The 25,146-nt window shown below is 43.7% G+C and overlaps 1 protein-coding gene across 1 annotated transcript in view; it reads left to right on the top strand.

Moving 5' to 3' along the window:
- The first annotated feature begins 4,208 nt into the window (after positions 1–4,208).
- The window catches only part of CCDC174 (coiled-coil domain containing 174), a 30,395-nt gene continuing 9,457 nt past the window's right edge, over positions 4,209–25,146 (top strand). Inside the window, exons 1-7 of the mRNA XM_075938762.1 lie at positions 4,209–4,348; positions 10,822–10,926; positions 12,890–12,990; positions 15,046–15,104; positions 17,297–17,477; positions 22,007–22,102; positions 24,816–24,952. Of these exons, the coding sequence (XP_075794877.1) occupies positions 4,307–4,348; positions 10,822–10,926; positions 12,890–12,990; positions 15,046–15,104; positions 17,297–17,477; positions 22,007–22,102; positions 24,816–24,952 (721 nt within the window). The 5' untranslated portion in view covers positions 4,209–4,306. The remainder of the gene's footprint in view (positions 4,349–10,821; positions 10,927–12,889; positions 12,991–15,045; positions 15,105–17,296; positions 17,478–22,006; positions 22,103–24,815; positions 24,953–25,146) is intronic.

Below are 25,146 nucleotides of genomic sequence, written 5' to 3'. Positions count from 1 at the left end.
TGGCCATCTTCAATCTTCTGTTTTTCTTCTCCCCTAATAAGCTTTATAGTTTATAGTTATTTTATTCAAATTATTTTACATTCCCCCAGTATTTGCTCTTTCAGAACTATGTATTTATTCACTTATCTCTTAGAACACAGACATACTGCATTAAATGTATCTAAAATGGGATGATTTGTGATTTCTGTCATACACTTAAATAGATATATGGGCTTGAACCAAATTCTCAGCTCCAAACACCAATGTTGGAGATGTCAAAATTATATTCTAAACATAATTTTTAATGACAACTGTCACACATAAGGCCACAACATTCTAGAACAGGGGTGGGCAATAATTTTTGATGGGGGACCACTCCAAGATTTTGGAAAATGGTCGAGGGCCACACTCTTCCAGGATATTAATGGAGGTGCGGGGTCTGAAATGGAAGTTGGGTGCAGAAAGGAGCTTGGGGTAAGGGACTGGGGTGCAGGAGGGAGACTGGAGTCTGGGAGGGAGTTGGGCTGAAGCAGGAGGTTGTGACTTAGGGCAGGGGACTGGAGTGCAGGGGTTTGTGAAGTAACATAGGTTAGGAGGGGAATGTGATCTGGGGCAGGAGATTGGGGTGCCAGATCTGGGAGGGAGTGTGGGTGTAAGAGGGGGATAGAGGGTTTAGGTATGTTGAGTGGTGGGGGGGGCAAGAGAGTTGGTGTGCCAGAAGGAGGCTGTGGCCAGGAGACTTACTTGTCAGCTGCCAAACTAGCCTGCCTACCTGCAGAGCTTAAAATGTTTCCCAGCCAGCCTGCTTACCTGGCCATGTGCTTTATGAATAACTGAGCCCAGGAGAGGGGGCATGATTCTTCGCTGCCTGTTATTCGAACAAGCAGCTCCCATTGGCCGGTTTCTGTCAGAAACCGGCCAATGGGAATGTGCTGAGGGCGGGGTGGGGCAACTCCTAAAACTTCTCCCCTCCCCTCCAGTTTTAAAACAGAAATGGAGCCTGCCTGGGGCTCCCCATCGCCTCCGCAGGCTGCATCCAGTGGTTTGGAAGGCTGGATCCAGCCCACGGGCCATATTTTATCCAGGCCTGTTCTAGTATCTTTTTTGTTCTTTTTCTGTAATGAGTTTTACACTTGCCTTTTTCTAATATTGGGACAGATTCCTTTACTTACACTGAAAAACATATTGCCACAAATGGTTCCATTTCTTCAGCGGGAACAGGAGGGAAGGAAGGAACTATTCAGCACAAGAAAGGAAATAAGAATCTAGCCAACAAAGAACTATCAGAGTTCTTCCTTTCCTCCTATCATGTCCATTTTTAGGTCAATATTCTCTGGGCCTGATCCAAAGTCTGCTAAGTTAATGGAAAGAACCCATTTGACTTCCATGAGTTATATCTGGAACCCTAAATACACCCTTTCTTAGATATTAGAGCTTGTACTCACCACAGCTCAGAGACTGTGATCCATGGATGAATGTGCATTACAGGTATGGTGATTTGCAGAAGATACGAGTTTTGTTACAGCTGCTGGCCATAGAGCTTGGCTTGGAAACTCCTGCTTTTTTAGTGTTTGCCACACAGATACCCATAACAGGCTCAAAACAGGGGGGAAATATTTATATTCCCCACTCTCATGACACCTGGGCTCTTTGGAAATAATTCATCATAAAATATTGCAGCAATACCCTTACCTTTATATACAGCAGAACCTAGATTACCCAAAATGCCTTGTCATCAAGCATCTTTGTCTCTCAAAATCACCAATTGAAAATTCCTCCAATTATCTAAAAACCTTGATTATTCAAATTTATTCTCCATCTACTGCCCATCCACCCCCACTCCAGCCTTTTCATGATATTCCACTAATTCAGATTTTACTATATTGACAACCTTTAAAAACAGCCACATTCCTGGTAGATGTTGAGCATCCATAAGTACCAGTGGGCAACTCCCACTCTTACACAAAAAGCTATAGCATCCTTAATGGTTAAACAAATTGGACCTCTGTTTTCTCTCTCACACACACTTTCTCTCCTTCCAACGGAGACACAGACCAAAATGTAACTTGATTTATCTGTTCGAACAAGATCAAGGGCAGAGGTAGACCTGTGGCTATTCAAACTCCCTGTTAGGGATAGAGATACAGTAATTCCTCATTTAACACGTGCCCGCTTAAGACATTTTCGCGATAGCACGATTATTTTTTTAGGGAACATTTTTTAATTACATGACCATCCCCGAAATAACATGATTTCCCCAGCCAACCTGTTGCCTGCAGCTGCATGGGGCTTCCCCCGCCTCCCTGCAAAGTGGCGGAGGGTTCGCCGCTTGCCGCGCCGTTCCCCGGGGACTCCCCCCAGCTGGACGCAGTGCGGGTCCCGGCAGACCCATCACAGGGGCATATTCCCAACCCAATCCCCCTCCCCTCTCCTCCCCTTCCCCAGAGTCAAACACCTCCCCTCCCTGCTGTAACCCAGTCCCCTTTCTCCCCCAACCTTATGTCCCAGTCCCAATAGACACCACCGCTTGAAATGCAACCCCCACCTTTTCCATTATTGTCAATGGGAAAATTGACCCCGCATAACACGTTTTCACTTAACAAGATCATTTTCTGAAATATATCTATAGTGTTAAATAAGGAATTACTGTACTCCCATTTTGTATTACTTTATAGGCAGATTTTAGACACTGTGTTAAAACAATGGCTCTCCATCTTTCCAAACTATTGTCCCCTTTTCAGAAGTCTAATTTGTCTTGTCTACCCCTAAGTTTCACTTCACTTAAAAATTACTTGCTTACATAAAAATACAAAAACATCACAGCACACTACTGAAAAATTGCTTACTTTCTCATTTTTGCCATATAAATCAATTAGAATATAGATATTGTACTGAATGTCAGTGTATATTATACAGGCCAGCACAGGCATCTTCTCAAGCCACCAGGCACCGCCCTGCCCACACTCCACCCACAGAACACCTGCCGTAGGCATTTTGGAGGTGGAGTGTTGCTGCCCTCAGCACCCGCCTTCCCTGTGCTCCTGGCCAGGGAGGCTAGAACTGCATGGCCACCACCCTCCCTCAGTGCTCCAGGGGCCCACACCTGGAGCTGGATCTCCCTGTGGGAGGCAGGGCTAGGGGCCTGCCTCCCTCAGCCACACCAACCGCCCATGCAGACCAGTCTAAGTCATTCATTGTCTGTATGAAACATAGCGGGTACTGACTTTGCAAGTGCTTTTAAGTAGCCCATTAAAACTAGGCACACATTTCGATGAGTGGATGTGCTCCCAGCGGTACACATCCCTGGCGGAGAACAATGGTGTTAAACAGAGGTGAGCAATAATTTTTGGTGGGAGGAGGGGGGGCACTCCAAGATTTTGGTAAGTGGTTAAGGGCTGCACTTTTCTGTGGAGGGAGTGCAGGGTCTAGGTTAGGTGCAGAAGGACATATGGAGTAAGGGACTGGGATGCAGGAGACGGTGTGGTGTCTGAGAGGGCGTTTGGGTGGAGGAAGGGATTGTGACCTGGTTCAGGTGATTGGGGTGTAGGGTCAGGGAGGGAGTGTGGGTGCAGGAGAGGATTCTGACCTGGGAGAGGGGTGTAGGAAGGAGGGAGTTGTCACCGGGAACAGGGGGTGCAGAGGGTTTGGGTGACGATATGGGGAAGAAGCTGGGATGCAGGTGCTGGCTGGGAGAAGTTTACCTCAGTGTCTCCAGGCTGCAACACACCCAAGGCAGGCTGGGCTCCCTACCTGCTGCAACCCCAATCCCAGCCCCCTTGAAAACAAAGGCTGCTCCCTCCAGGTGGCTCTTAACTCAGGCTGCCCCAGTCGCTCAGGCCAATCTCTCAGCGCCCATTGGTTGGCGGGTGTTAAAAGAGCTGAAGTCTGGCTCAGTGGAACATTTCTCACCCCCCTTGTTTCTCACACACGGGGGGGGGGGGCAGAGCCCGGCCCCACTTACAAACCTAGCGCTGGGCCTCGGCGGCCAGAGCCGGCCCCGGCCAGTGCGTTCGGAGCGGGGGTGGAGGCAGCTCCAGGGGCTGCCAGTGCGTGCGGAGGCTGATGGACAGAGTGACCAGGCCCAGGGCAAGGCTGTTCCCTCACACTGCGAGTTTAGGCCACACGTTCTACCAGGGTGACCTTCCCAAGATGGCGCCGGGGACCACACGCGCACCACGGTCTTGCTTTACGGCATGGTCGCAAACATGAGGCAGTTCGGCTGCACTTGACGGCAAGATGGCGGCGAACGGGCGGCTGGGCTGTGTGTTGTTTACGGGCCGGGTGTGGGTGCCCTAAGCTGCTCCCCTTTTCTCAGCGCAGAGGCGCCATGGACCGTAGGAAGAAGCCCCTGGAGGTTACGGTCTCCTCGGTGAGTGCTGCATGGCCTCGTCACGCGGAGCGGGCGGGGGTGCGATGAGTGGACGCGCCTGAGTTTACCCCTGTGTCGGGATTGGTCTCTCCCCCTCCCCCGGCTTCGTTCCCCTCACGCGGGAGGAACCGCGGACAGAATCTAGGAACGTTTCGTTTTCCTCTCCCAAGCGGCGCCCCCCCCGTGGGGCGAGCAGGTTCGTTTGTTCCAGCTGCTCCTCGCGCTACGAGCCTTGCTCCTCCCAGTGGTGCGAGCCCCTCAGAGCCGCGTTCTGAACCTGTGACTGCGCGCAGCACCAGCTCATCCCTTCTTGGCCAGGCTGGGGGGGGGGGGGCAACCCGCCACCTGGCCGGAGTCAGGACTTGCAGTAATTCTAGGGGGCATGGGTTCCCAAGCTGGGGGGCGGGGCGTGAAGAAATTCCAGCGGGTGTAAAGTGACTCCCCTCCCAAGAAGGAGCTCGGTCCGTCGGTCCACTCGGGCATCCGCTCAAGCTTTGCTGCTATTTTTTTGGGGGGGGGAGAGGGTTTCTCAAATCAAAAAGGGGCGTGATGTCAAAAAGTTTGGGAACCACTGTTCTAGGGGAAGACACAGAAGTGGCAGTGTTTCTCAACCTTAAAAAAAATTCTCAATTTAAATTTCTCAATTTAAAAAAAATTATAAATACCCCCACTACCTACAGTTTTCAGATGCACACCATTTTTTCTACTATTGCAACACATTTGTTTAAACAACTTAATTGTAGTCAGGCAGGCGATTAAATTTGTGGGTGTAAAAATACAAAAATAATAAAGCTCTGTAGAACTTAACAAATTCAGTTTTCTCCAAATTTCAGTTAAGATAAGTCGGGGGGGGGGGGGGAGGGATCAGCAACACAAGTAACCCTAAGGGAGAAACACTGGTCTAGTGCATCATCATGGTATCATAAAAACGACACAGGATGCTACCAAAATGCATATATTAGTGGGGAAGGGTTTTCCAGTAGGACAACTCTTAAAAGCTCCACTTTTCTGCTGTACTACCCCAACACTAAAGGATTTTAGAATAATGTATAAGATACTCCAAGTTCATGTAAGAACAACAGGCAATTCACATCAGTTTTAGTTCCTCATGGCTACAGTGGGTTTTATTCAGTTGGTTTGTAGCTTGTTGCAGATAAATTAAGAGGCCTTGGATCTCTGAGCTCTTTTATTGTAGTTGGTAATCATACTTACATGCCCCACAAATTAAATTAAGCAAAACTTGTACTTACCCATTTTTAATTAGCCCTCTGGGAATTCTTTGCTCCTGTGCATGTAGTCACTCTTAGAGGACACATGTTAGAATCCTAGTATTTACCTTTCCACCTTGATTGGGTTCTGGTAAGAATATAGCTACTTTATACCCCATGTGGAGTAGGTTTGGGGAAACAGCTGTGCCTTGTATATCCCAGCTGGTAATCTTTTCCTCTTCCTATTGAGTGTGTTTATTGTTTGAAACAGGAATGACATTCTTCTGGACAAGTGAGGGTTCCCTTAAAAGTTGTAAAATAGTCTCTGCACCCTGTTACATACCCACGAAGTTTTATAATTTTTGTGTTGGTCTGTGTACAGAAGGTTCAACGGCTTCTAAGAGTAGCCTTTCTTCAGCCTTTGTGAGAAAACAAAATACAGTAAAACTCGAATTGTCTGGCATCCAGTGGTCTGGCACTCCCGATAGTCCAGCACCAACTGGAACCCGGAAGTGCTCTGACAGCTACTTCAAGAAGTTGTTAGTCAATTACGCTAAGGCTGGGTGGATCCACAGGTGACAGGCTCGCAATTTATCTTTCCTCTACTGCCTCTGGTGGGAGGGGTTGTTGGTGGGGAACGGGTGGATCCGCAGGTGACAGGCTACTGCTGAAACTGACAACTGATACAGATGCAAGCTCATTCACTTGCTCTTTTGATCCTGGACTATGGAGAGTCTACTGGTAAGAGCAGCAGGGACAGGGAGGGGAGAAGATCTCTTGTCAGTTTCAGCAGCAGCCTGTCACCTGTGGATCCACCCGTTCCTCCCCTCCCCCCCGCCTGCTCTCCCTCACCCTCCCACCGGAGGCAGTAGAGGAAAGATAAATTGCAAGCCTGTCACTTGCTGATCCACCTGGAGGTAGTGTAATTGACTAACAACTTCTTGAAGCAGCTGCCTACCTCTCGCCCTCCTCTCTGCCGCCGCTGCTCACATGCTTTGCCTCCCTGCAAAATGGTGGAGGGTTCGGCCCTTGCCGCACCGTTCCTCGCCGAGCCCCTGCCCTCCTGCCCCTGCCAGAGGCAGTGCAGGTCCTGGCAGACCCGTCACAGGCCCCTCTGGAGTGCCTCCTGATAGTCCGGCATATCTGATAATCCGGCACTACCGGGGTACCAAAAGTGCCGGATTATCGGAAGTCTGCTGTATTGTGGAGTGAACATATGGGTACTGACTCCTACCTCACACCCAATTCCACAACCCTGTTGTTAAAAAAAAGTCCTAATATAAAAAAAAGCGCTTTAGATTTAATACTTTTTATCCAAATATCTCAAGTGTGACTTTCTGTGAGATGCTGCTGTGTGTTGGCATGGCAGTTGTATCGTGTGACTGTGCACTTTCCCCTTCAGACACAGCACACTGAACATTTATCTTGGGCATTTATATCAGTGCTGAATTTACTAATGTTTCTCAGTCTATAATAGGGATGTTAAATTTTGATTAGTTGATAAGGGGTGGAGTGCTCACTATCCTGGCTGCGCCAAGCCACCTGCGCCTCTTATTATATTTAAAAGGCAGAGGCATAGCGTGGAACCTGGGGTGAGTAGGGACTGCTTGAGTCCCCACTTGCGCCGTTTTCTGCTCTGCCTCTGCCTTCCCTACCCCACACATGGTGATGTTACCGGCTTTTAAGATGGCTCCCCCCAGCACCAGCTCCTGTTCCCCCCACCTTGCTGCCTCTGGTACAGAGGCAGCAGGAGAGGGGAAGTGAGTAGTTGACTTGACTAGTTGCTTACATCCCTAGTCTCTAATTAGAGTTTGTATTTTATTGTGAAGGAGATTAACGTGAAAGTATTTCCTGTTTTTTGGAGGCAGAAAGAGGTTTTATGAAGATACATAATCTCTATCATTGGAAATTTCCTCTGTGGGCAGGGGGTACATTTAAGTGGTTTCCCATAGTATAATATATTCCCTTGCTGTTAAGAGTATGTTTAAATGGAATTAAGTTTGGTTTAATGAGACATTTCTAACAAACATTATGATTTGGTTTATGGAACATCCTTCAGGGGAGGAGGTTAAGTTTCATCTATGAAAGTAGTAGATGACTTAATTCATACCTAAAAGGATGTCAGGATTTAAACATAACCTGAACTAACATAGAAAAATGTAAAAAAAAACCAAACAAACAAAAAACAAATAGTCTGTAACTGGAAAAACTTAATAAACAACAAATAGTCTAGCAGCACTTTAAAGACTGCTGCTAGACTAACTCAGTTACCCCTCTGAAGCTTCTGAAATAACATGTCATTTTGATATTTATTTTCTGTGTACTTCTGTTTTAATCAAAGTATCTTTAATTGATTTGCTAAAGACTTCAGTAGCATCAGTTATTTTTTATTATTAATGGTCCATCATCATGACTCAGAATAATCTAACAACTTAATTGAAACACAACAATTAAAATAAATAGGGTTGTGAACTTTTGCATCATCACTTTTGACAGTTCAAAAAAGCTTGGTTGCTTAACACCTGTGTAGATCATCTTGATGGGAAACTAAAATCTGTTGTGTTTCTGGCACATTTTGATAGCAAGGAGTACCAACAGCCTGATTAAATCTCCAGTAAGAATCTGTTTACTGTAGGACTAGCTGAAGAAGCCAGCAGATCCTAAATGGTTTTTTGATTAGTTGGTTTTGTGTGTTGGGAGCTCTTAAAAAAAAAAAAAAAAAAGACTTCCAGATTCCTGAGGGCAAAAGCAATGCACCAGTTGAGTGAATGTTCTTGATGGGGTGAACAACTAAGCAGATCGCTTATCGGTATGCTTACCTGTTAACCCATTAATTGGCCCCAACTGGTGACATCTGGTGTGCAGCCATCCATGCCAGATTGGGGCAAGCCTGGCTACAGAGGTGTCACTGTCAGTGGGATCAGAGGCGGGATCCCATGGCTGTGGTGGGACCAGAAGTGGGACATGGCAGTCACGGTGAAGCAGATTAGCAGGCTGGGTGGTGAGCCCGGAGTTAAAAGGGTTAAATCCGCGTTTCCCAAACTATGGGCTGCGGCCCGGGCCTCAGAATGGCTGCTGGGAGGAGAGCAGAGAGGGGCGGGCTGGGAGGAGGGGGAGAGGAACCAGCCGCGGGAAAGCAGTGCTGGGGGCAGCGGGGCTGTCCCGGTGGAGATCCGGGCAGGAGGGCGGCCAAAGCAGGGCTGGGAACGGCAGGTCTGTCCTGCAGAGTTCCGGAAGGGCGGGCGGCGAAAGCAGGGCTGGGGGCAGCGGGGCTGTCCCGGTGGAGATCCGGGCAGGAGGGCGGCCAAAGCCGGGCTGGGAACGGCAGGTCTGTCCTGCAGAGTTCCGGAAGGGCGGGCGGCGAAAGCAGGGCTGGGGGCAGCGGGGCTGTCTCGCGGAGATGCGGGCGGCGAAAGCAAGACTGGGGTAGTGGGGCTGTCCTGTAGAGATATGGGGCATGTGGGCGGGCGGGCGGCGGAAGCGGGGTTGGGGGCAGCGGGGCTGTCGGGCAGCAGAGATTGGAGAGGGCAGGCGGCGGAACCAGGGCTGCACGTGGGGAAGGTGAGCTGGCTGGGGGGAGATCAGGATGGGAGAATCAGCTGCCGGAAGCAGGGCTGGATGGGGGCAGCAGGGCTGGTGGTGGGGGGAGGTCATTGGGGGAGCAGGACTGACCGGGGGAGATTGGTGGGTGGCGGAGGGAACTGGCCGCTGGAAGCAGGGCTGGACAGGGGCAGCAGGGCTGGACTGGGGAGATCGGGAAGAGAGAGGCGGGGGAGCAGGACTGACCTGGGCACATGCAGACCCTGGCAGACGAGTGAGTCTGGCCAGGGATTCCATTTTGCCCCCTCCCCCACCACATACCTTCCCTGAAGAAATTGCAAACTGCCAGTGTGAGTACATCTACCAGCCAGGCAGCTAAGGACTAATACACCTAATTATAATAAAATGTACCTAATTAGAAAATACCAGGCACTTTATATGCCTGGTAATTTCTCAATTTCTTTCCCAGACACAACCTTCAAATACCAGACTGTCCAGTACAAAACCTGACACCTGGCAACCCTACCCTTCCTTGCACCCTCCTTCCTAGCCAGATACCCTACCCCCAATCTGCTCCTGCTGCTGCCTCCTGAAGTGCTCATGTGGTGCTGGGTCCTCCAAGCCCTGGCCCAGGTTGGGTGGAGGATGCAGCCGGATGAAACACTGAAAATTTATTCATTTTTCATTCTTTTTTTATATGCGTTTATATTTTAGGGCTGCAAAAGACAGTACTGAAAGAAACCAGGTTCCAACTAAAGTAAAAAGTTTGGGAAACCCTGATCTGGCCAGCTTTCTATCCATCTTACAGTCCATTTATCCAATCCATATTCCCTTAACTTGCTGGCAAGAATATTGTGGGTGACTGGATCAAAAGCTTTGCTAACGCTGACACTGGGGGCTTTGAGAGGACCAGAAGCAACTTATCTGAATATTCAAATCATTTTCTTATTGAATATGCAAATATGCAAATGAATGTTACCGGTCCTCCAAAAGCTCGTGAATGGATTTACTGGTCCCCGTGTCAAAAAGTTTGGGAACCCCTGGGTTAAATGAATAGCCATTTTAACCACCGTAGTTGTTGGGCCCATATTCTCAAAGGTATTTAGACATCTAATTCCCATTTAAGTGTATGGGTGGTAGGTAGATAAAAAACCTTTAAGAATCTGTGCTGTGATAAACATGTGTGGTGATGATTAATACCAATTGGGGTTATGTATGTATGTTTATATAAAAAAAAGAGACTAAAAGCAGCAGGGAAGGAGATAGACATTACATTTTTTTGTAAAAACTACCAGCTAGCTCTTTTAAATGAAAAAAAAAAAGTTTTGTTTGTCAGCAAATCTTCTTAGAGGTTACTTTTTAAATTAAAACTAAATTGTTACTTTGCTCAAGGTGGCTGCTGAAAACTTTGTATGGGATTATGTCCATTTTGTACCTGCAGTTTTTCCATTATGTCATGAAGGGTCCATAACAGAAGCTTTTACTTTACGTATTTAACCACCTAATCATAACTTGTGTTCTGGCATTATTTTGGATTACATATTGCTTAAAATATCACAAAGTTCCTCCTCACATCATTGGTCCAATTTTCTACATCAGAAATGCAATCAGTTTATTTTATTGCAAGGTGTAAACTCTTTATTTATTTCTCATTTAAGACTCTAAAAATCCCCTAATTGTTTTGTTAAAATGACTTCTGTTGTTTTTTTATTGTGGCTACTATAGTTGGTAGACTTAAAGGCTGAACTTTTCCGAAAGCAAGAAGAATTCAAGAAGGAAAAACTTCTGAAAGATGCTGGAGTCTCTATAAAACCCCAAACAACAAACAAGGTAGAAATAAAATATCATTTCTTGTTATTTTTCTGTTTTTTTTTTTTTTTTTTTAGGCATCTCCCAGAATCAAAGAACAAGCCATTAGAAATTCTAAAAAATTATCAATACAGTGTAGGGATGTGAATGTTTAACTGGTGGGGGCTGGAGCAGCTCCCCACCTGCCATGGGCAGAGCACTTCTCCAGCCCTTCAGGGAGCTGCTGCAGGCTGTGGCTGCTCCATTTGTCCAGAGCGGCCTCTGTCTATGGTGGGTGCCCTGCAGGTAGGGACTACTCCAGGATCTGGAGCAGCCTCTGTCTGTAGTGGCCCCAGGAACCTCCAAGGTAGAGGCTATTCTGGCCCTCCCTCCTTCTACGTCTCCCCTCCTTTTAATCGGTTAACCCGTTAAATAATGTGTAATCAGTTAACCAACTAAATGAGATTTTACATCCCTAAATCATAGCGTTTCATTTCCAGGTTTCAGACAAAGGCTGTATTTAACAAATTTCTGTTGACTCATTTCCATTTGAGCCTCTCTCTCAAAATTCAAAACTCAGCATTCAATTATATTGCAAAGCTGCATTTAAATCTCTTAATCTACATCACTCTTCCCGCCTGTGAGCCCCAACCTCCTTAAATGTCTCCTGCAAGAAAAAATGAGCTCTGATTTTTAACAAATCCATGATTGGTTGAAGTAGGAAAGCACTTTTCAGAGTCTGTGAATCTTCTTGAAAAATGCCTTGCCATGAGCTCCCTTTCATTTATATTGGGGAAGATAACTTCAGATACACTGCAGTGTCACACTTCAGTCTCTACTGCATTAAAACCGGTGTTTATTTTTCTGAAAATAGACATCTGGAAGAAATATGCAAACAGATGAGAACTAGGTGTAATTTTGAAGAAATTAATAATCAAGTCCTATCACAGGCTGTGTACTAGTTACTCATTTGACATCATTATTAATTCTATATGTAAAGTTCAATGACTAAGGTATATGAAGCTTTATCAGATTGATATTTGTTAACCTTATCTAATTAGAAACACAAGTATTTTTCCTATACACTAAGAGTACTATACACTATACCTGTATTGGTACTCTTTACACTAGGACTACTCAACATGCGGCCGTGGGCTGCATGCGGCCCACAGCCCATTTGTTTGCGGCCCGTGGTATGGTTTGGGTATACGCAGGGCTTAACACGCAGGCCTGCGGGTGGGATCCTTGGAACATGGCCTCCACTGGGAACATGCTCCACAACGGCAAGTCAATATAATGGTGTTCTGTTCATATATGTTTTAGTAGTTAAATTCCTGGGCTGTCATTGCTCATCAAAAGTGCTGACGTATGGGTGAAAATCGGGTAAATATTCCATTTTATTAATATCAGCAGAACTAACTTAAATGGGACCTGCATGTTGTGTAGTCTTGCTTTAACCTTTGTATTCATGCCCGTCAGTGCAAAAGAAGCTATTTACATATACTTGCATATATATTTGTATGTTTATGCAACCACACTTAAGTTGCAGACCTTGGAATGTGCTGTGAGTATCATTGTGGCCCCCGGGGCTTCCAGAGTTGAGTAGCCCTGCCTTACACTGTCTCTGACATCATTCTTCCTGATAATCTTCACTTCTAAGAACAATTACTTCACTTCTAAGACTTACTCTTTTGTTTGTTTTTTTCCTTTAATAATATTATCCAGTAAACTACCATTGTCTTTATTTACAGAGGCTAAAGAATAAAATGTGTTGCAAATTTGTAAATAAGAAAACCTCTAAATCTGTGTAAACCCATTTGGTTCTCCTTCCTGTGCTATCCTAAATTTACAACACACCTGCTACTTTCCATATGACAGCAGCTGGATTATTCAAAGAATGTTTTAGCAAATAAATATCTGCAGAGCCTTTCTCTTTATTTATTTATATTCTGTTACTGGTCAAATAAGGTTGAAATCCTGTGTTTTTAAAAAAACTGTTCCACAGAAACCAAGCATTTGGAATAAGCAGAACACGGGGGTTTCAAGTCGAGCTGAGAAAGATGTTGAGCAGAAGATAGAAGAAGATAAAACATTAGATAAAGCAAGGTAATTAAGTTACAGTAATACAAATAAGAACAAATAATTTGTAGAATTTCTTTACACTTCCAAGAAATTGTATACAAGAAATCATGCAAATAGCAGAATGGAAGCTATTTATTTTTTACTGGGATGTAACTACAGTAAACTTCTGATAATCCGGCACCTTTAGGACCCAGGGGGTGCCGGATTATCAAATATGCCAGACTATCGGAAGGGGGGGCTATGAGGGGTGTGGGGTGGGGTAGGGGGGATGCCACCTCAGACCCCTCATAGCCCCCCCTTCCAATAGTCTGGCTCTTCCCCAGGCGTCCCCAATTCAGCCACTGCTGGTCAGTTTCAGCAGCAGCTGAATCTGAGACGCCTGGGGCAGAGCAGCTGGGGTTCTGTCGGGTTGGTCCCGGAGCCCCGAGGGGCAGCACTACGGGACCAACCCGGCAGCACCCCAGCTTCTCTGACCCCGGCTTCCCCGATTCAGCTGCTGGTCAGTTTCAGCAGTGGGTGAATTGGGGAAGCCGAGTGCAGAGCAGCTCCAATTGTCTGGCAGCCAGAAGACTTCCTGGTTCCTGATAGTGCCGGACCATCAGGCTTGCCGGAGCATTGGATGCCAGACCAATGGAGTTTTACTGTAGTTCATTGCTTATTAACATCTCTATGCCCTGCAGTGTCAGACCTCTATACTTAAATTATTGTATCCTCTGAAATTTGACAGAGTATTTGACGGATTTTTTTAAAAAAGCATTAACTTTCATCTCCGTAAAAAGCATGAACCAAACACCTTAATCAGTCTTTTGTGTTCGAAAGGATGCACTTTAAAATTTTTGCAGAAAACTGTTTCTTACCTACTATAACATGTTTAAAGAAAATTACAGGTCAGTGGCCAAAGTGGGTTAGTTGTACAATTAGAATATTAATTGAAAAGGTGACATCTGCTGGTTCTCTTCAATAACTTCCCTGTCTCTTATGAATACAATACATAGTCATGAACAATTTCAGTTGCTAGTTTTAAGGTATTTTCTCTGCTTTTTTGTGTCCATCTAGATCGGGGTGGGGAACCTGTAGCCCCCCTGCTTGCCTGGATCCAGCCCTTGAGGCTCGGGGCTCCCCCCCCAGCATTGGGGAGCCTGTGTGGCACTCCAGTCTCCCACATCCCCGTTCTCCCACCATAGGGCTGGAGCACACAAAATCTATTTGTATGGGGGTCAGCAGCCCCCCAACTCAAAAAAGGTTCCTCACCCCTGATTTAGATGGTGTTTTCTGAGGCTTAGACCCTCATACAGTAAAACTCCATTGGACCAGCATCCAATGCTCCGGCACTCCTGATGGTCTGTCACCATCAGGAACCCGGAAGTGCTCCAGCTGCCGGACAATTGGAGCTGCCCTGCGCCCCGCTTCCCCGATTCAGCCGCTGCTGAAACTGACCAGCAGCTGAATCGGGGAAGCCAGGGGCAGAGCAGCTGGGGTGCTGCCAGGTTGGTCCTGCAGTGCCGAGGGGTGGGCGCTACGGGATAAACCCTGCAGCGCTCCATATGCTCTGCTCCAGGCATCCCTGATTCAGCCGCTGCTGAAACTGACCAGTGGCTGACCAGAATCAGCCACTGGTCAGTTTCAGCAGCGGCTGACTTGGGGACGCCTGGGGCAGAGCAGCTGGGGTGCTGCCGGGTTGGTCCCGTAGCACCGCTCCTCAGCACTGCAGGACCAACCTGGCAGCACCCCAGCTGCTCTGTCCCAGGCGTTCCCAAGTCAGCCGCTGCTGAAACTGAAAAGCGGCTGACTCCAGGAAGCCCCAGGGCTGCTCTGCCCCGGGCTTCCTGGAATTAGCCACTGGTCAGTTTCAGCAGCGGCTTAATCGGGGACTCCTGGGGCAGAGCAGCTGGGGTACCGCTGGGTTGGTCCCGCAGCGCCGAGGAGCACTTGGTTAAAAACTCTTGTAATTCATCTCTAAGGGAAAATATAAAACATTCTTGTCATTTATTCCATTGCAGTGTAAATAATGAAAGACTATCTTGTTTGTACTGTACTTGGAATTAGTCATACTGTAAATGTAACCTGATTTTTCTTTAGGCAGAAACTGGAAGAGAAAGCAAAGCTGTATGAGAAGATGTCAAAAGGCGACTTTCCAGGTTAAAAAAAAAACAAAAAAAAAACCCTGCATAAAACCAGTATATATTTTAAAAACCTTACTTTTATTTTGTTGTTCTAGAAGCTGACCACCTTAACGGTCTCATAGATGACAGTTGTTATGCTATAAAATACAGTACTTCTGTTAATCAATAAATGTAGCTTTTACACAAAATAAGCTTTTTTGAGGCAGTGTACAGACTGATTGATAAAGGTTATTTTTGCTGTGAGAGAAGAGAGTGCTAAGAAAAGAATATTACTTTTTGAAGGACAGTCTGTCCTAGGAAAGAAATGTGGGAATCATTTGGCTTGATCATAAAGTGAGACACACACATTCTGGTTTGTTGGTGTAGAACCCTGGAAAAGTAAAGTTACTTTGTCATTTTGACATCCTTAGTTTTCATCTGTTTCTGCATGTTTCTGTTTCATTATATGAAGAGTAACTAGGGGAAAGAGAGGAGATGGCTGGCTGGTCAATTTAGGTACATCTACACAGCATGCTTATTTCGAAATAAGCTATTTTGGAGTCCAAGACAGGCTTCCCTAATGGGAACGTGCTGTCTCGATTTAGAGCCCCAGGAGGCAGTGGGGAGTAATTACTTTGAATGGCCCTAGAGAGGAGTTATTTCGAAATAGCAGCAGTGGAGTGTTCACACTACTCCTATTCCGAAATAGCTATTTTGGAATAAGCGTTAGTCCTCATAACTAATAAGCCATCCGTTATTTCAAAATTATTTTGAAATAACGGAATAGCTGTGTAGACGCTCGCATTGTTATTTCAAAATAACTGTGCTATGTAGACGTACCTTGTGTTGAATGCCAGTAGCTAGTAAAGTCCGACTTCTCACCTCTCAGCTTCTACCATCTCTAATCCATATACATACTTCCATTTTCCTCTTTGCACACAACCGGTCCTTTGTGTGATGTGACAACTAATAGTAGAAATACTCAAATTCAATTTAATCCTTCAGTGCTATCTCTTTCACTAGTTTCTATGTGTAAGATCAATCATATAAAATAGGGGTAGGCAAAGGGACCTCTGTGGGCTGGATTTGGCCCACCAAACTGGTGGATCTGGCTAGCGACCACCCTGCTGCTCCCCTAACCCCAGGTTAATCAAGATCTGGGGATGGGGGAGCACTCAAATGTCTCCTCCCCCCTACCAAGGATGGGCGGCAGAGAGAAATGCCAGCTGTTTTAAAACAGCCAGTGGCTCTCTAGCTGCCACTCACCTCTGGCAGAGTGGGGGCAGGGAGGCAAGAGACTTTGCATGCACTACTCCCGCCTCCCACTTCCAGGCCCTGATTGGCCTGGAGGCGGGGAGAGTGCACAAGGTCTCCTGCTGTTGCAGTGCCTAGAGGGAACTGCCAGGTGTTTTAAAATAGCTGGTGATTCTCTCAGAAGGAGGTGAGGACTTCATATTCTTCTCCACCCCTAGGCCAGTCAGAGTCTGGGGGGGGGGGGGAGCGAGCATGAGAAGTCTCCTGGCCCTGCCCCTTCCGCGTGGGGCCCCACCCCTTCTGGGTGACCTGGAACCACTTCAGAAATTTCTTTGAAAAATGTAGTCTCATCACTTTTTTTCTCTCTTTTGGAAAAAGAACTCAAATGACTGCTTAGGTGCATTCAACATGCAAAATTAGTCCTTATATTAAAATCAGTCTCAAGTAATTTTCCTCTATTAAACACCACAATGAAAACTGAACTATTGAATGTAGTAGCCTGCTGTACCCATTCATCTTTTTCATATTCATGGTTTACTTGTCAAAGAACTATTTCATTCTCTCTCTAAAATAAAATGAGCAGTTTTACTATCAGTTTATATCTGTTTCTCCAAATGTCAGAAATTTATTCTAATACTTTCCTATTACTGCTAGTTTCATTTTCATGTTACAATTAGTATTATAACTATTAATCAGCATAAATCTAGTTTTTTCAAGATGGTATCAACACCGTTTCTGTGAACTTTTTTCTGTGGTATTTTTTTAAAGCAATTATATATGAAGTTTATATACAGAAATATGATTTATCCCATATAGCTGAATTTTCTTGACACTAGATGAGATTAAAGAATCACCTTTATAGTCAAGGGTATTGTTGGCAGCTGCAAAACTGATTGTGGCTATTCCATATTGATTTTTTGCGCAGTTCTGTTCTTTTGATGCCTGTTATCTAAGAATTGATTTTTCTGCCCTAGATGAAGAAACTGAAGATTTGTATCTTGTGGATTTCACTCAGAAGATCATAGACAAACGCAGAGAAGTACAAGAACTGTGTGGGGGTGAAGCTACTAGAAAGGCATCAGAACATGAGGAAGATGAAGAGAAGACACTACCTGAAATAGAAATACCACCCCCACAGGACCCCAGTGAAGAATGGTTGGTAATACTGCATAGGCAGAACAATTCTGACACATCTGTTTTAATTTTTTGATAATCTCATGTGGATTAGTCTAGTTTATAAAACATGTTGAAGAAGAATCATTCTGGCTGATAGCATGCCATCATTTGTGATCATAACAGGCTTTCCCTTTAAGAAGCATTTTTTCATATTAGTCTTCTAACCTTGGCAGAAAGACCCCAGGTAGAATAGTTATTTGTGTATAGTTCAAAATTAATTTTTGTTTTTTAAATCTCTATAAAATGTCTGGTTTTATTCTAAAAATGATTATAATCTCTCTTCTTATGTCAGAACTAATAGCATGTAATTGTAATTTCTCAAATTCTACTTTTTCCTTTGGAATAGATAACCACACGGGCATTGATTTTTATGAACTAGTTCTAGGGAAGATTTCCATTAAATGGACTAGATATATAGATTGGTCTCCTTTCTAAAATAGGGTTACATTTTTCAAGAGCAGGAATGGATTACAAACAGGATTTTAAGCTCTGGTATCTATGCATCTGTTTAAAAATCAAAAAGTTAACATTTAGTTTCACAGTGAGGTTTTTTTTATATACTGAGATTACTTGAGTGAATGAAATGTTAAAATAGTTAATCAGTTTTTTTCTTAAAAGGTGAATGCAATAGTATTAAAATACATCCATTACGCCTTTCAGAACACATTATTTTCCCTTATTTTGTCTCATGTCTCAATGACATTGACTTGCTTAGTGCAGCTGAGGTTGAGAATTCGAGGAGTTTGTGTTTGGGAGAGACTTAGATATATGGGAGCTAAATCATTCTTATCTAGTGCATAAGGTAACGAATTTAAATTTAGCCTTCTTAGATTGAAAAGGGGAAGCCTTTACTCTTCCAGAAAGAGACCCAGAAGTTCAAAGTTTCTCAAACTTCTAAAAAATTTGCAACTAACATTTTCTTCCACCACATGCTCTTTTAAATACTCAGTGTTTTGAGATGGATTGATAAAGAAAATGTGCTATAAATGAGAATTACTCGTATATTAAAGTATTTCATACATTTTCCTTCTGAAGGAATGGGATTTCTGATCCCTTATTGCTGCAGACTGCATGTCTGGTGTGTTCTTCATGAAAGCATTACTTAATGAGGTTAATCTTCATTGAAGCAATCCTGCCCCCTTTCAAGAAATTAATTCCTCTGATCACATGACTAGGGCCTTATGTTTTTCATGGCCATGAAATCTGGTGAGTCAGATCATGAAATGTGTTCTCTCCCTCCCTCCACCATGAAATCTGATCTTTTGTGTGCTTTTACCCTATACATGCAGTCCCCGACTTACACGGATCCGACTTTTACCCTATACAGGTAGTGATCCGCCACCTCAACCTCCGGGGCGAGAAAAGCTGCTCCCGGTGCCCCTGGTCTGCTGGAGACCGTCTCCAGCAGACCAGGGACACCGGGAGCGAAGCCGCAGCCGTGGCGGGGTCCCGCACCTCTGAGGCTTTGCCAGAGCAAAGCCTCAGAGGCGCGGCACCCCACTGCCGCTGCGGCTTTGCTCCCGGTGTCTCTGGTCTGCTGGGGGGGGGCACAGCTAGTGTTCCCCTCCCCCCCCCGCAGCAGACCAGGCTTGTGGACCCTGGGGCAGAGCAGCTGGGGCGCTGTCGGTTGGTCCTGCAGCGCCGCTCTGGGCACTACTGAACCAACCCGGCAGCACCCCAGCTGCTCTGCCCCAGGCGTCCCCAAGTCAGCCGCTACTGAAACTGACCAGTGGCTGACTACAGGAAGCCCGAGGCAGAGTTGCTCTGCCCCAGGCTTCCTGGAATCAGCCGCTGATCAGTTTCAGCAGCGGCTGAATCTGGACGCCAGTTCCGACTTACATACAGATTCAACTTAAGAACAAACCTACAGTCCGTATCCTGTACGTAACCCGGGGACTGCCTGTACTACACATGGAGGGAGACCAGAGTTTTTCGAATTGGGAGTCCTGACCCAAAAGAGAATTACAGGAGGGTTACAAGATTATTTGAGGATTGTGATATTGCCACCTGCACTTCTGCACTGCCTTCAGAGCTGAGTGGCCAGAGAACAGCGGCTGTTGGCTGGGCGCCCAACTTTGAAAGCAGTGTCCCACCACCAGCAATGCAGAGTAAGGGTGGCAATACCATGCTATGCTACCCTCACTTCTATGCTGCTGCCTTCTGAGCTGGGTGTCTGGAGAGTGGTGGCTCCAACTCTGTGGCAGAAGTAAAGATAGCAATAACATGAGACAGACACACACATCTTTTTGGGTCAGAATCCCTAAAATGACAACACTGTGAAATTTCAGATTTAAATAACTGAAACCATGAAATGTATGATTTTTTTTTTAAAATCCTCTGACTGTGACATTGACCAAAATGGGCCATGAATTTGGTAGGGCCCTATACATGATGTTCAAAGTCCGCAGTAATTTTGGGTGTCTGGCACTGCTGAATGAACAATTTCTTCCATATGGAGAAAGAAGAGCTTTACCAAATTTAAACTCCAGAATTTTAAGCTACCCATAAAAATCTTCTCAAGTTAACTTCCAGGTAGCCAATAATCTTTCAGCAAAGATTCGATTCTATAAATAATTATGAAACTTAAGCTAGGTAGGTATTTTTTTTCTGCCTGTTCATAAAGAAAACAAGGCATGCAAATGGAGATTTTACTCCTGGTAAGCAGCTTTGAACAGCAATAAAAAGTCTGTAAAAAAGGATTCCAGTGTGTCAGTTTGAGAAGAGATAATGTCATATTGTTTCTTACAGCAAATCGGGGAATGTGCCCATAGAGAAGAATCAGAAAGTTGTAAACATGAGCAGATAGAAATACACTTGAGCCTCTTTAATCTAGCAGCCGTTGCAAACAAGATGTCAGATAAATATTTTGCCGGGCCAGAGAGGGTGCTGCGGGGTCTAGGCATGCAGGGGTGAGATGCTTACCTGCCACCCCGCATGCGGGAGCACACGTGACTCTGTGCTCTCCACCACTCCCAGCCACCACCCCTCGCTGCTATGGGAGCAACAGGGAAAAGCCACTGGGAAGCAGCTCTGCATGCTGTTGTTCCCTCAGCTGGAGAGTAGGGGAAGCAGTAGCACACAGAGCTACTTCCTCCTCTGTACCATGGATGTTTCCAGATTAGGGGGACACAGTGTATGGAGGTTTATGTGCATATGGTACTGGTGTACTGTTAGGTCAAGGAGAAACTGTCAAGTTATTCTGTGCCCTTATCAAGTTTAAATAGCAGAAAAAGTAAACCAGTGTCTTCGCCTTGCATATACTTTTCAATATTTGTCTACACCTCACCTCAGTAAAATAACAGACAGTTCTAATTATTTAATAAGCCCCCAGGAACATTGTCTCAGCTCCCAGCATAATGGGGCTCCAATCTCATTGGAGGGCTTTCGGCACTGTCATAGGATTAGTACAGACTGCTAATTATTCCTCAGCCATAGGTATACTCTTGGATTAGAGGTCACAGTGATTGAATTGTTCACTTGGTAAAAATAAATGGCATTAGTACTAAGCTCCAGGGGTAAGTCTACACTTTGATTAGATCTACAAGTGTTCCATGGCAACTTACTTGGGCGTAGAGGCTGTTTATTTGTAGTGCAGAAGGTTGGGCTCAAGCTGGACCCTCTTGACTTGCAGGCTCCTGGAGTGCATGCTTTTGCCCAAGCTTTAATGTCTGCACTGCAGTTAAACCACCCCTCAGTCCTAGCCTTGCAAACCCATGTCAGCTAGCATGTGCCAGATGTGCGTGTCTACTTGCAGTGTAGACATACCAACAGTGCCCTTAACAGTTATTTAAAGCATAATGAAAGAATAAATCTCTAAAAGTTCAGTAATTTGGGACTATTTTGTATTCTTAGTCAGTGATATTTTGTCTGTTTGTCTTGATTGTTCTAAAATGGTATGACTAGGACTGCTTAATGCTAAGAACTCTTTGTAGCGTTGGTGGACAAGAAGTACTTCTGTTTCTTATTCTCCCCAGTTTTAAGTGGAACATTCATTAGGATAAATAAGTTTACGTAAAGCACTCTAGATAAAGGGAGCTTAAAAGAACAACGTTCTGCTTGATGTACTAGGCCTTTGATAAACCAGTTGAATGATCACTGAAGCTCTTAGTAAATGAGCCATAGATTAATAATTATGTTATACTATAGCAATTTAATATTTGTGTGAGAAGTCAGTGCTGCATCATTATTTTCACCATAGGAAGCAAATGTTACGCAATTTTATTTTGACTTGGAAGCTAATTGACATTGTAACTTGTAAACAATTTTCAAATTTTCTTTTGAAGGAAGGCAGCTGGCTCAATGGTATTGAGTAAACCATATCAATGTCATGAGTCTGTCAAACACTGTTAAAATGTGCCTTTTAATTGTTAAATGAGGCCTTTTAACTGTTAGGATGGAAGCAACTAATACTCTGTGAATATTTTCTATTGAAAGTTATTCAATTTTTCTAAGAATTCTATAAATCTGAGAATTTAAACTGTGTGAAATTCTTTTTATTTTCATTACAGGGTTGATTATGTGGATTCCTTAGGCCGATCTAGGCGTTGTATGAAGAAGGATTTGCCAAATCTGCTTAAAATGGATAACGAACTGCAGGGGAAAAGGTATGACTTCTCTAAAGAAAGCATTTTTCTCCCCCTAGGATTTCACATGTTTCATGTATAGGAGGAAAAGTGTTTGTATGCACACTTGATAGAGTAGTATAACCAGGTTAACTTCATTGAAGTCATCAAACTTTCTGGATTGGCATTGCTGTAACTGCAGAATTGGTCCAATGTATTAAAAAAGAGAACATTCAGTGCAGACTGGATTGGTTTTAAATCACCAATTTTAATCTTGATGCTGTTTGGTAACCAGGAACATACACTATCTGTACACATTTATTTAAGCAATTATCTAGCCAAACTTATTTTTAATTTTTATAATGTAAGAAAATGATGAATAATGCATTTCTTAATTACTATACTTTCTACATATGATTTGTGTCAGGTGCTTTGGATGGAAATTTGAATTAATGTACAAAAACAGCATTTTCAAAATGTATTAGTTGACTAAAATTACCTTAAATATTTTGGATACATAAGAAACAAAAAGTAAACTTCTTCAAACATGTTTCATATTTAAAACTAATTGCTTCAGTAAACAAAGTATTATCTGTAGTTAATGTATTAAGCTAATTGTTTCTAGTCTCTATCTCCTTCAGTATTTTTGAACTAGCAGATCTCATCCTCATATCAAGTTTTTTTTTTCCTATAGATTGGAAAAGGAAAAACAAGCTTTCCTGCTTTTTTTTTAACTTCAGTTGGTGTCTTACCTTTTGAATTAACTAGTCGTTGTACTGAACTGGTTGAAAAAAAAATAAAAAAGCTCTCTGCATCTGCAGAAAATTATATGGATGTAAAAAAGAGGTTTAGGAGTTGAGCAAAATGTTAAAAATAAGCCTCTGTTTAGATGATCATAACCTTTTGTGTAGTGGTGGTGTTGTCAAAACCTTCCTCTGTGAACACATGCATTTGTCCTTAGCTTTTTTTATTTCACTTGAAATTGTCTTCCAAAAAGTGTGTGTAATATTCATGTTTTAATGGTATCTGATTTGAGGCCATGTATACAAAATTTAAATAGAAAGACTTTTTATAAACTATTTGTCATGGCTCTTTCCCCACTCTAGCACGATAAATGCAGAAGTGGGGGCCAGCAAAAGTACCCCAAATCCTTATCTACCAGGCTTTGGTGTAAAACTTCCCTCCAAAATCTTAACAACCTAGATTTTGGGAATAAAATGCCGTTGCCACCACCCAAATATTAATAAAGCAACCAGGGAGAGACTACTTGGGAAATCTCATCCCTAAAGTACAAACCAGGACACACAAATTAACCAATACCAGGTTAATAAAAAGAAAAGAGAAAGAACTTTTATTATCACCACAATATTCCTGTTGCAAGCATAATGACTAGATGGAACAGTAACAAAATAATATACTCATGAAGGAGAAATTTACCATGGGCTAGGAACTTAGTTACAAAGGAGAGCAAAACCCATTTATAAATGCACAGACCAGATCCCATATCCCAAACCATAAAACCTAATGGATTTATCTAAACTTTATTTTACTTACAGACTGTGAAGAAAATTTTCTTAGAGGGAGACATCCTGTCCCCTTCAATAGCTGTAGAGAAAACTGCCCCAGAGACAAAGGAGGGAAAAAACCCAAAAATTCCTTTGTCCCAGTTTGAAATTCCTACCTACATTTCTATTGGCTGCTTGCCATCTGGTTTAGGTAAAGGATATAGTTAACCTCTTAGTCCCCAGGGTGCTGGCTAACCCTCACAATCATGACACTATTAAAGCTCAGATTGCACAGGAAATTGCTAATGCAATCCAAAATCTTTACAGAGTATCGGCTCTTATTTGCCTTGCAAACAAAGGCCCATTACATTAATTTAACAATATTTCAGGTATTTGACCTATTTAAAAACTACGGCCCTTCCTACAGAAATTAAAATACAATGTGCCCTAACCCTAAAGAATCCCAGTTTGTTTGTCTTTTGTCCTGGATGATCTGATTTCAAGGCTTTAATAAAATCAAATACATGATTTTCTGAATCAGTGTGTGTTAGAATTCTATTTGTATAGTTAATTCCAGCTATTCCAGTAAAACTAAGGCTGAAAGAACTGTGCCATAATTGAGCACTTATATTATTGTGTTGTCAGTTTTTACTTTTCTCCTTGAAAATTCTGCAGCCTGTACTTTTATACTTCAAAACAAAAGCATATGCAATTGCTAGATTGTGAGAGAAGAGAAGTGTTTCTGCGTCCCAAGGGAAAACATAAGTGTTTCCCTATAGCTGCTGCCATTGCTCATTTAAATGTTGTTGGGTTTTTGTTTTGTTTTTTACATTAAATGTAAAAGCTACTGTTTGCATTTTGTATCCATTTCAAATTGGGGAAAAGTGTGGCGGTATTCTACTTTTGGTGATCATTGTATTGAGCACTGTTCATCTCCCACCTCTCTTTTAGTTATTAATGACTTCACAGTGCCTGTGAAAATGGTATCAACTTCTTAAAGATCTTTTCTTTGAATTATTTTAGTGTGCTGCCCCAGATTGTGGTATTTCCTCTCGCCTCTATTCCAGAATTACTATAAATTCTCATACTGTGCTCATGACAGTAAAATCTCAGTGCCTTCCATTAGTGTTCTTGTAATCAAATCCACACTTCTGATGAGTAGTTTAAAATGGATTAGCCATTGTTATGCTTTCTTTGTTCAGTATGAGAGCTCCATTACACTTTGTTGTTGGGGTTTTGTTTTTTACTAGACAAGTCACTGAGGAGAAGACTCTCTTATCTGAAGATATGAGAAGAGAACTTCAGCGGCAGCAATGGGAAAGAGAGGAGGAAGAGGCCCTAAAGAAGCCTTTGGGACCAATACACTATGAGGACATTAGAGAAAATGGTGTATATTCATTCATTTTATTGCTTTCACTTCAAGATTCTTTTTAGAGGAAGAAAGTATAATTTACCTCTAAATAGAAAAACTACTCCAGTATAAATATATTACCTTGTTAAATTGTGTTAGAAATAGCCAGCTAATTAGATGAAATATAGTCTACTCCTTCATAAGTGACAGAAAAAATAAATCCGGGGAAA

The sequence above is a fragment of the Pelodiscus sinensis genome, chromosome 11 (genome assembly GCF_049634645.1).
Source record: "Pelodiscus sinensis isolate JC-2024 chromosome 11, ASM4963464v1, whole genome shotgun sequence".
In the NCBI taxonomy this organism is placed as follows: domain Eukaryota; kingdom Metazoa; phylum Chordata; order Testudines; family Trionychidae; genus Pelodiscus; species Pelodiscus sinensis.
The sequence above is the reverse complement of the archived record's forward strand: the minus strand, read 5'-3'. Positions and strand labels throughout refer to the sequence as shown.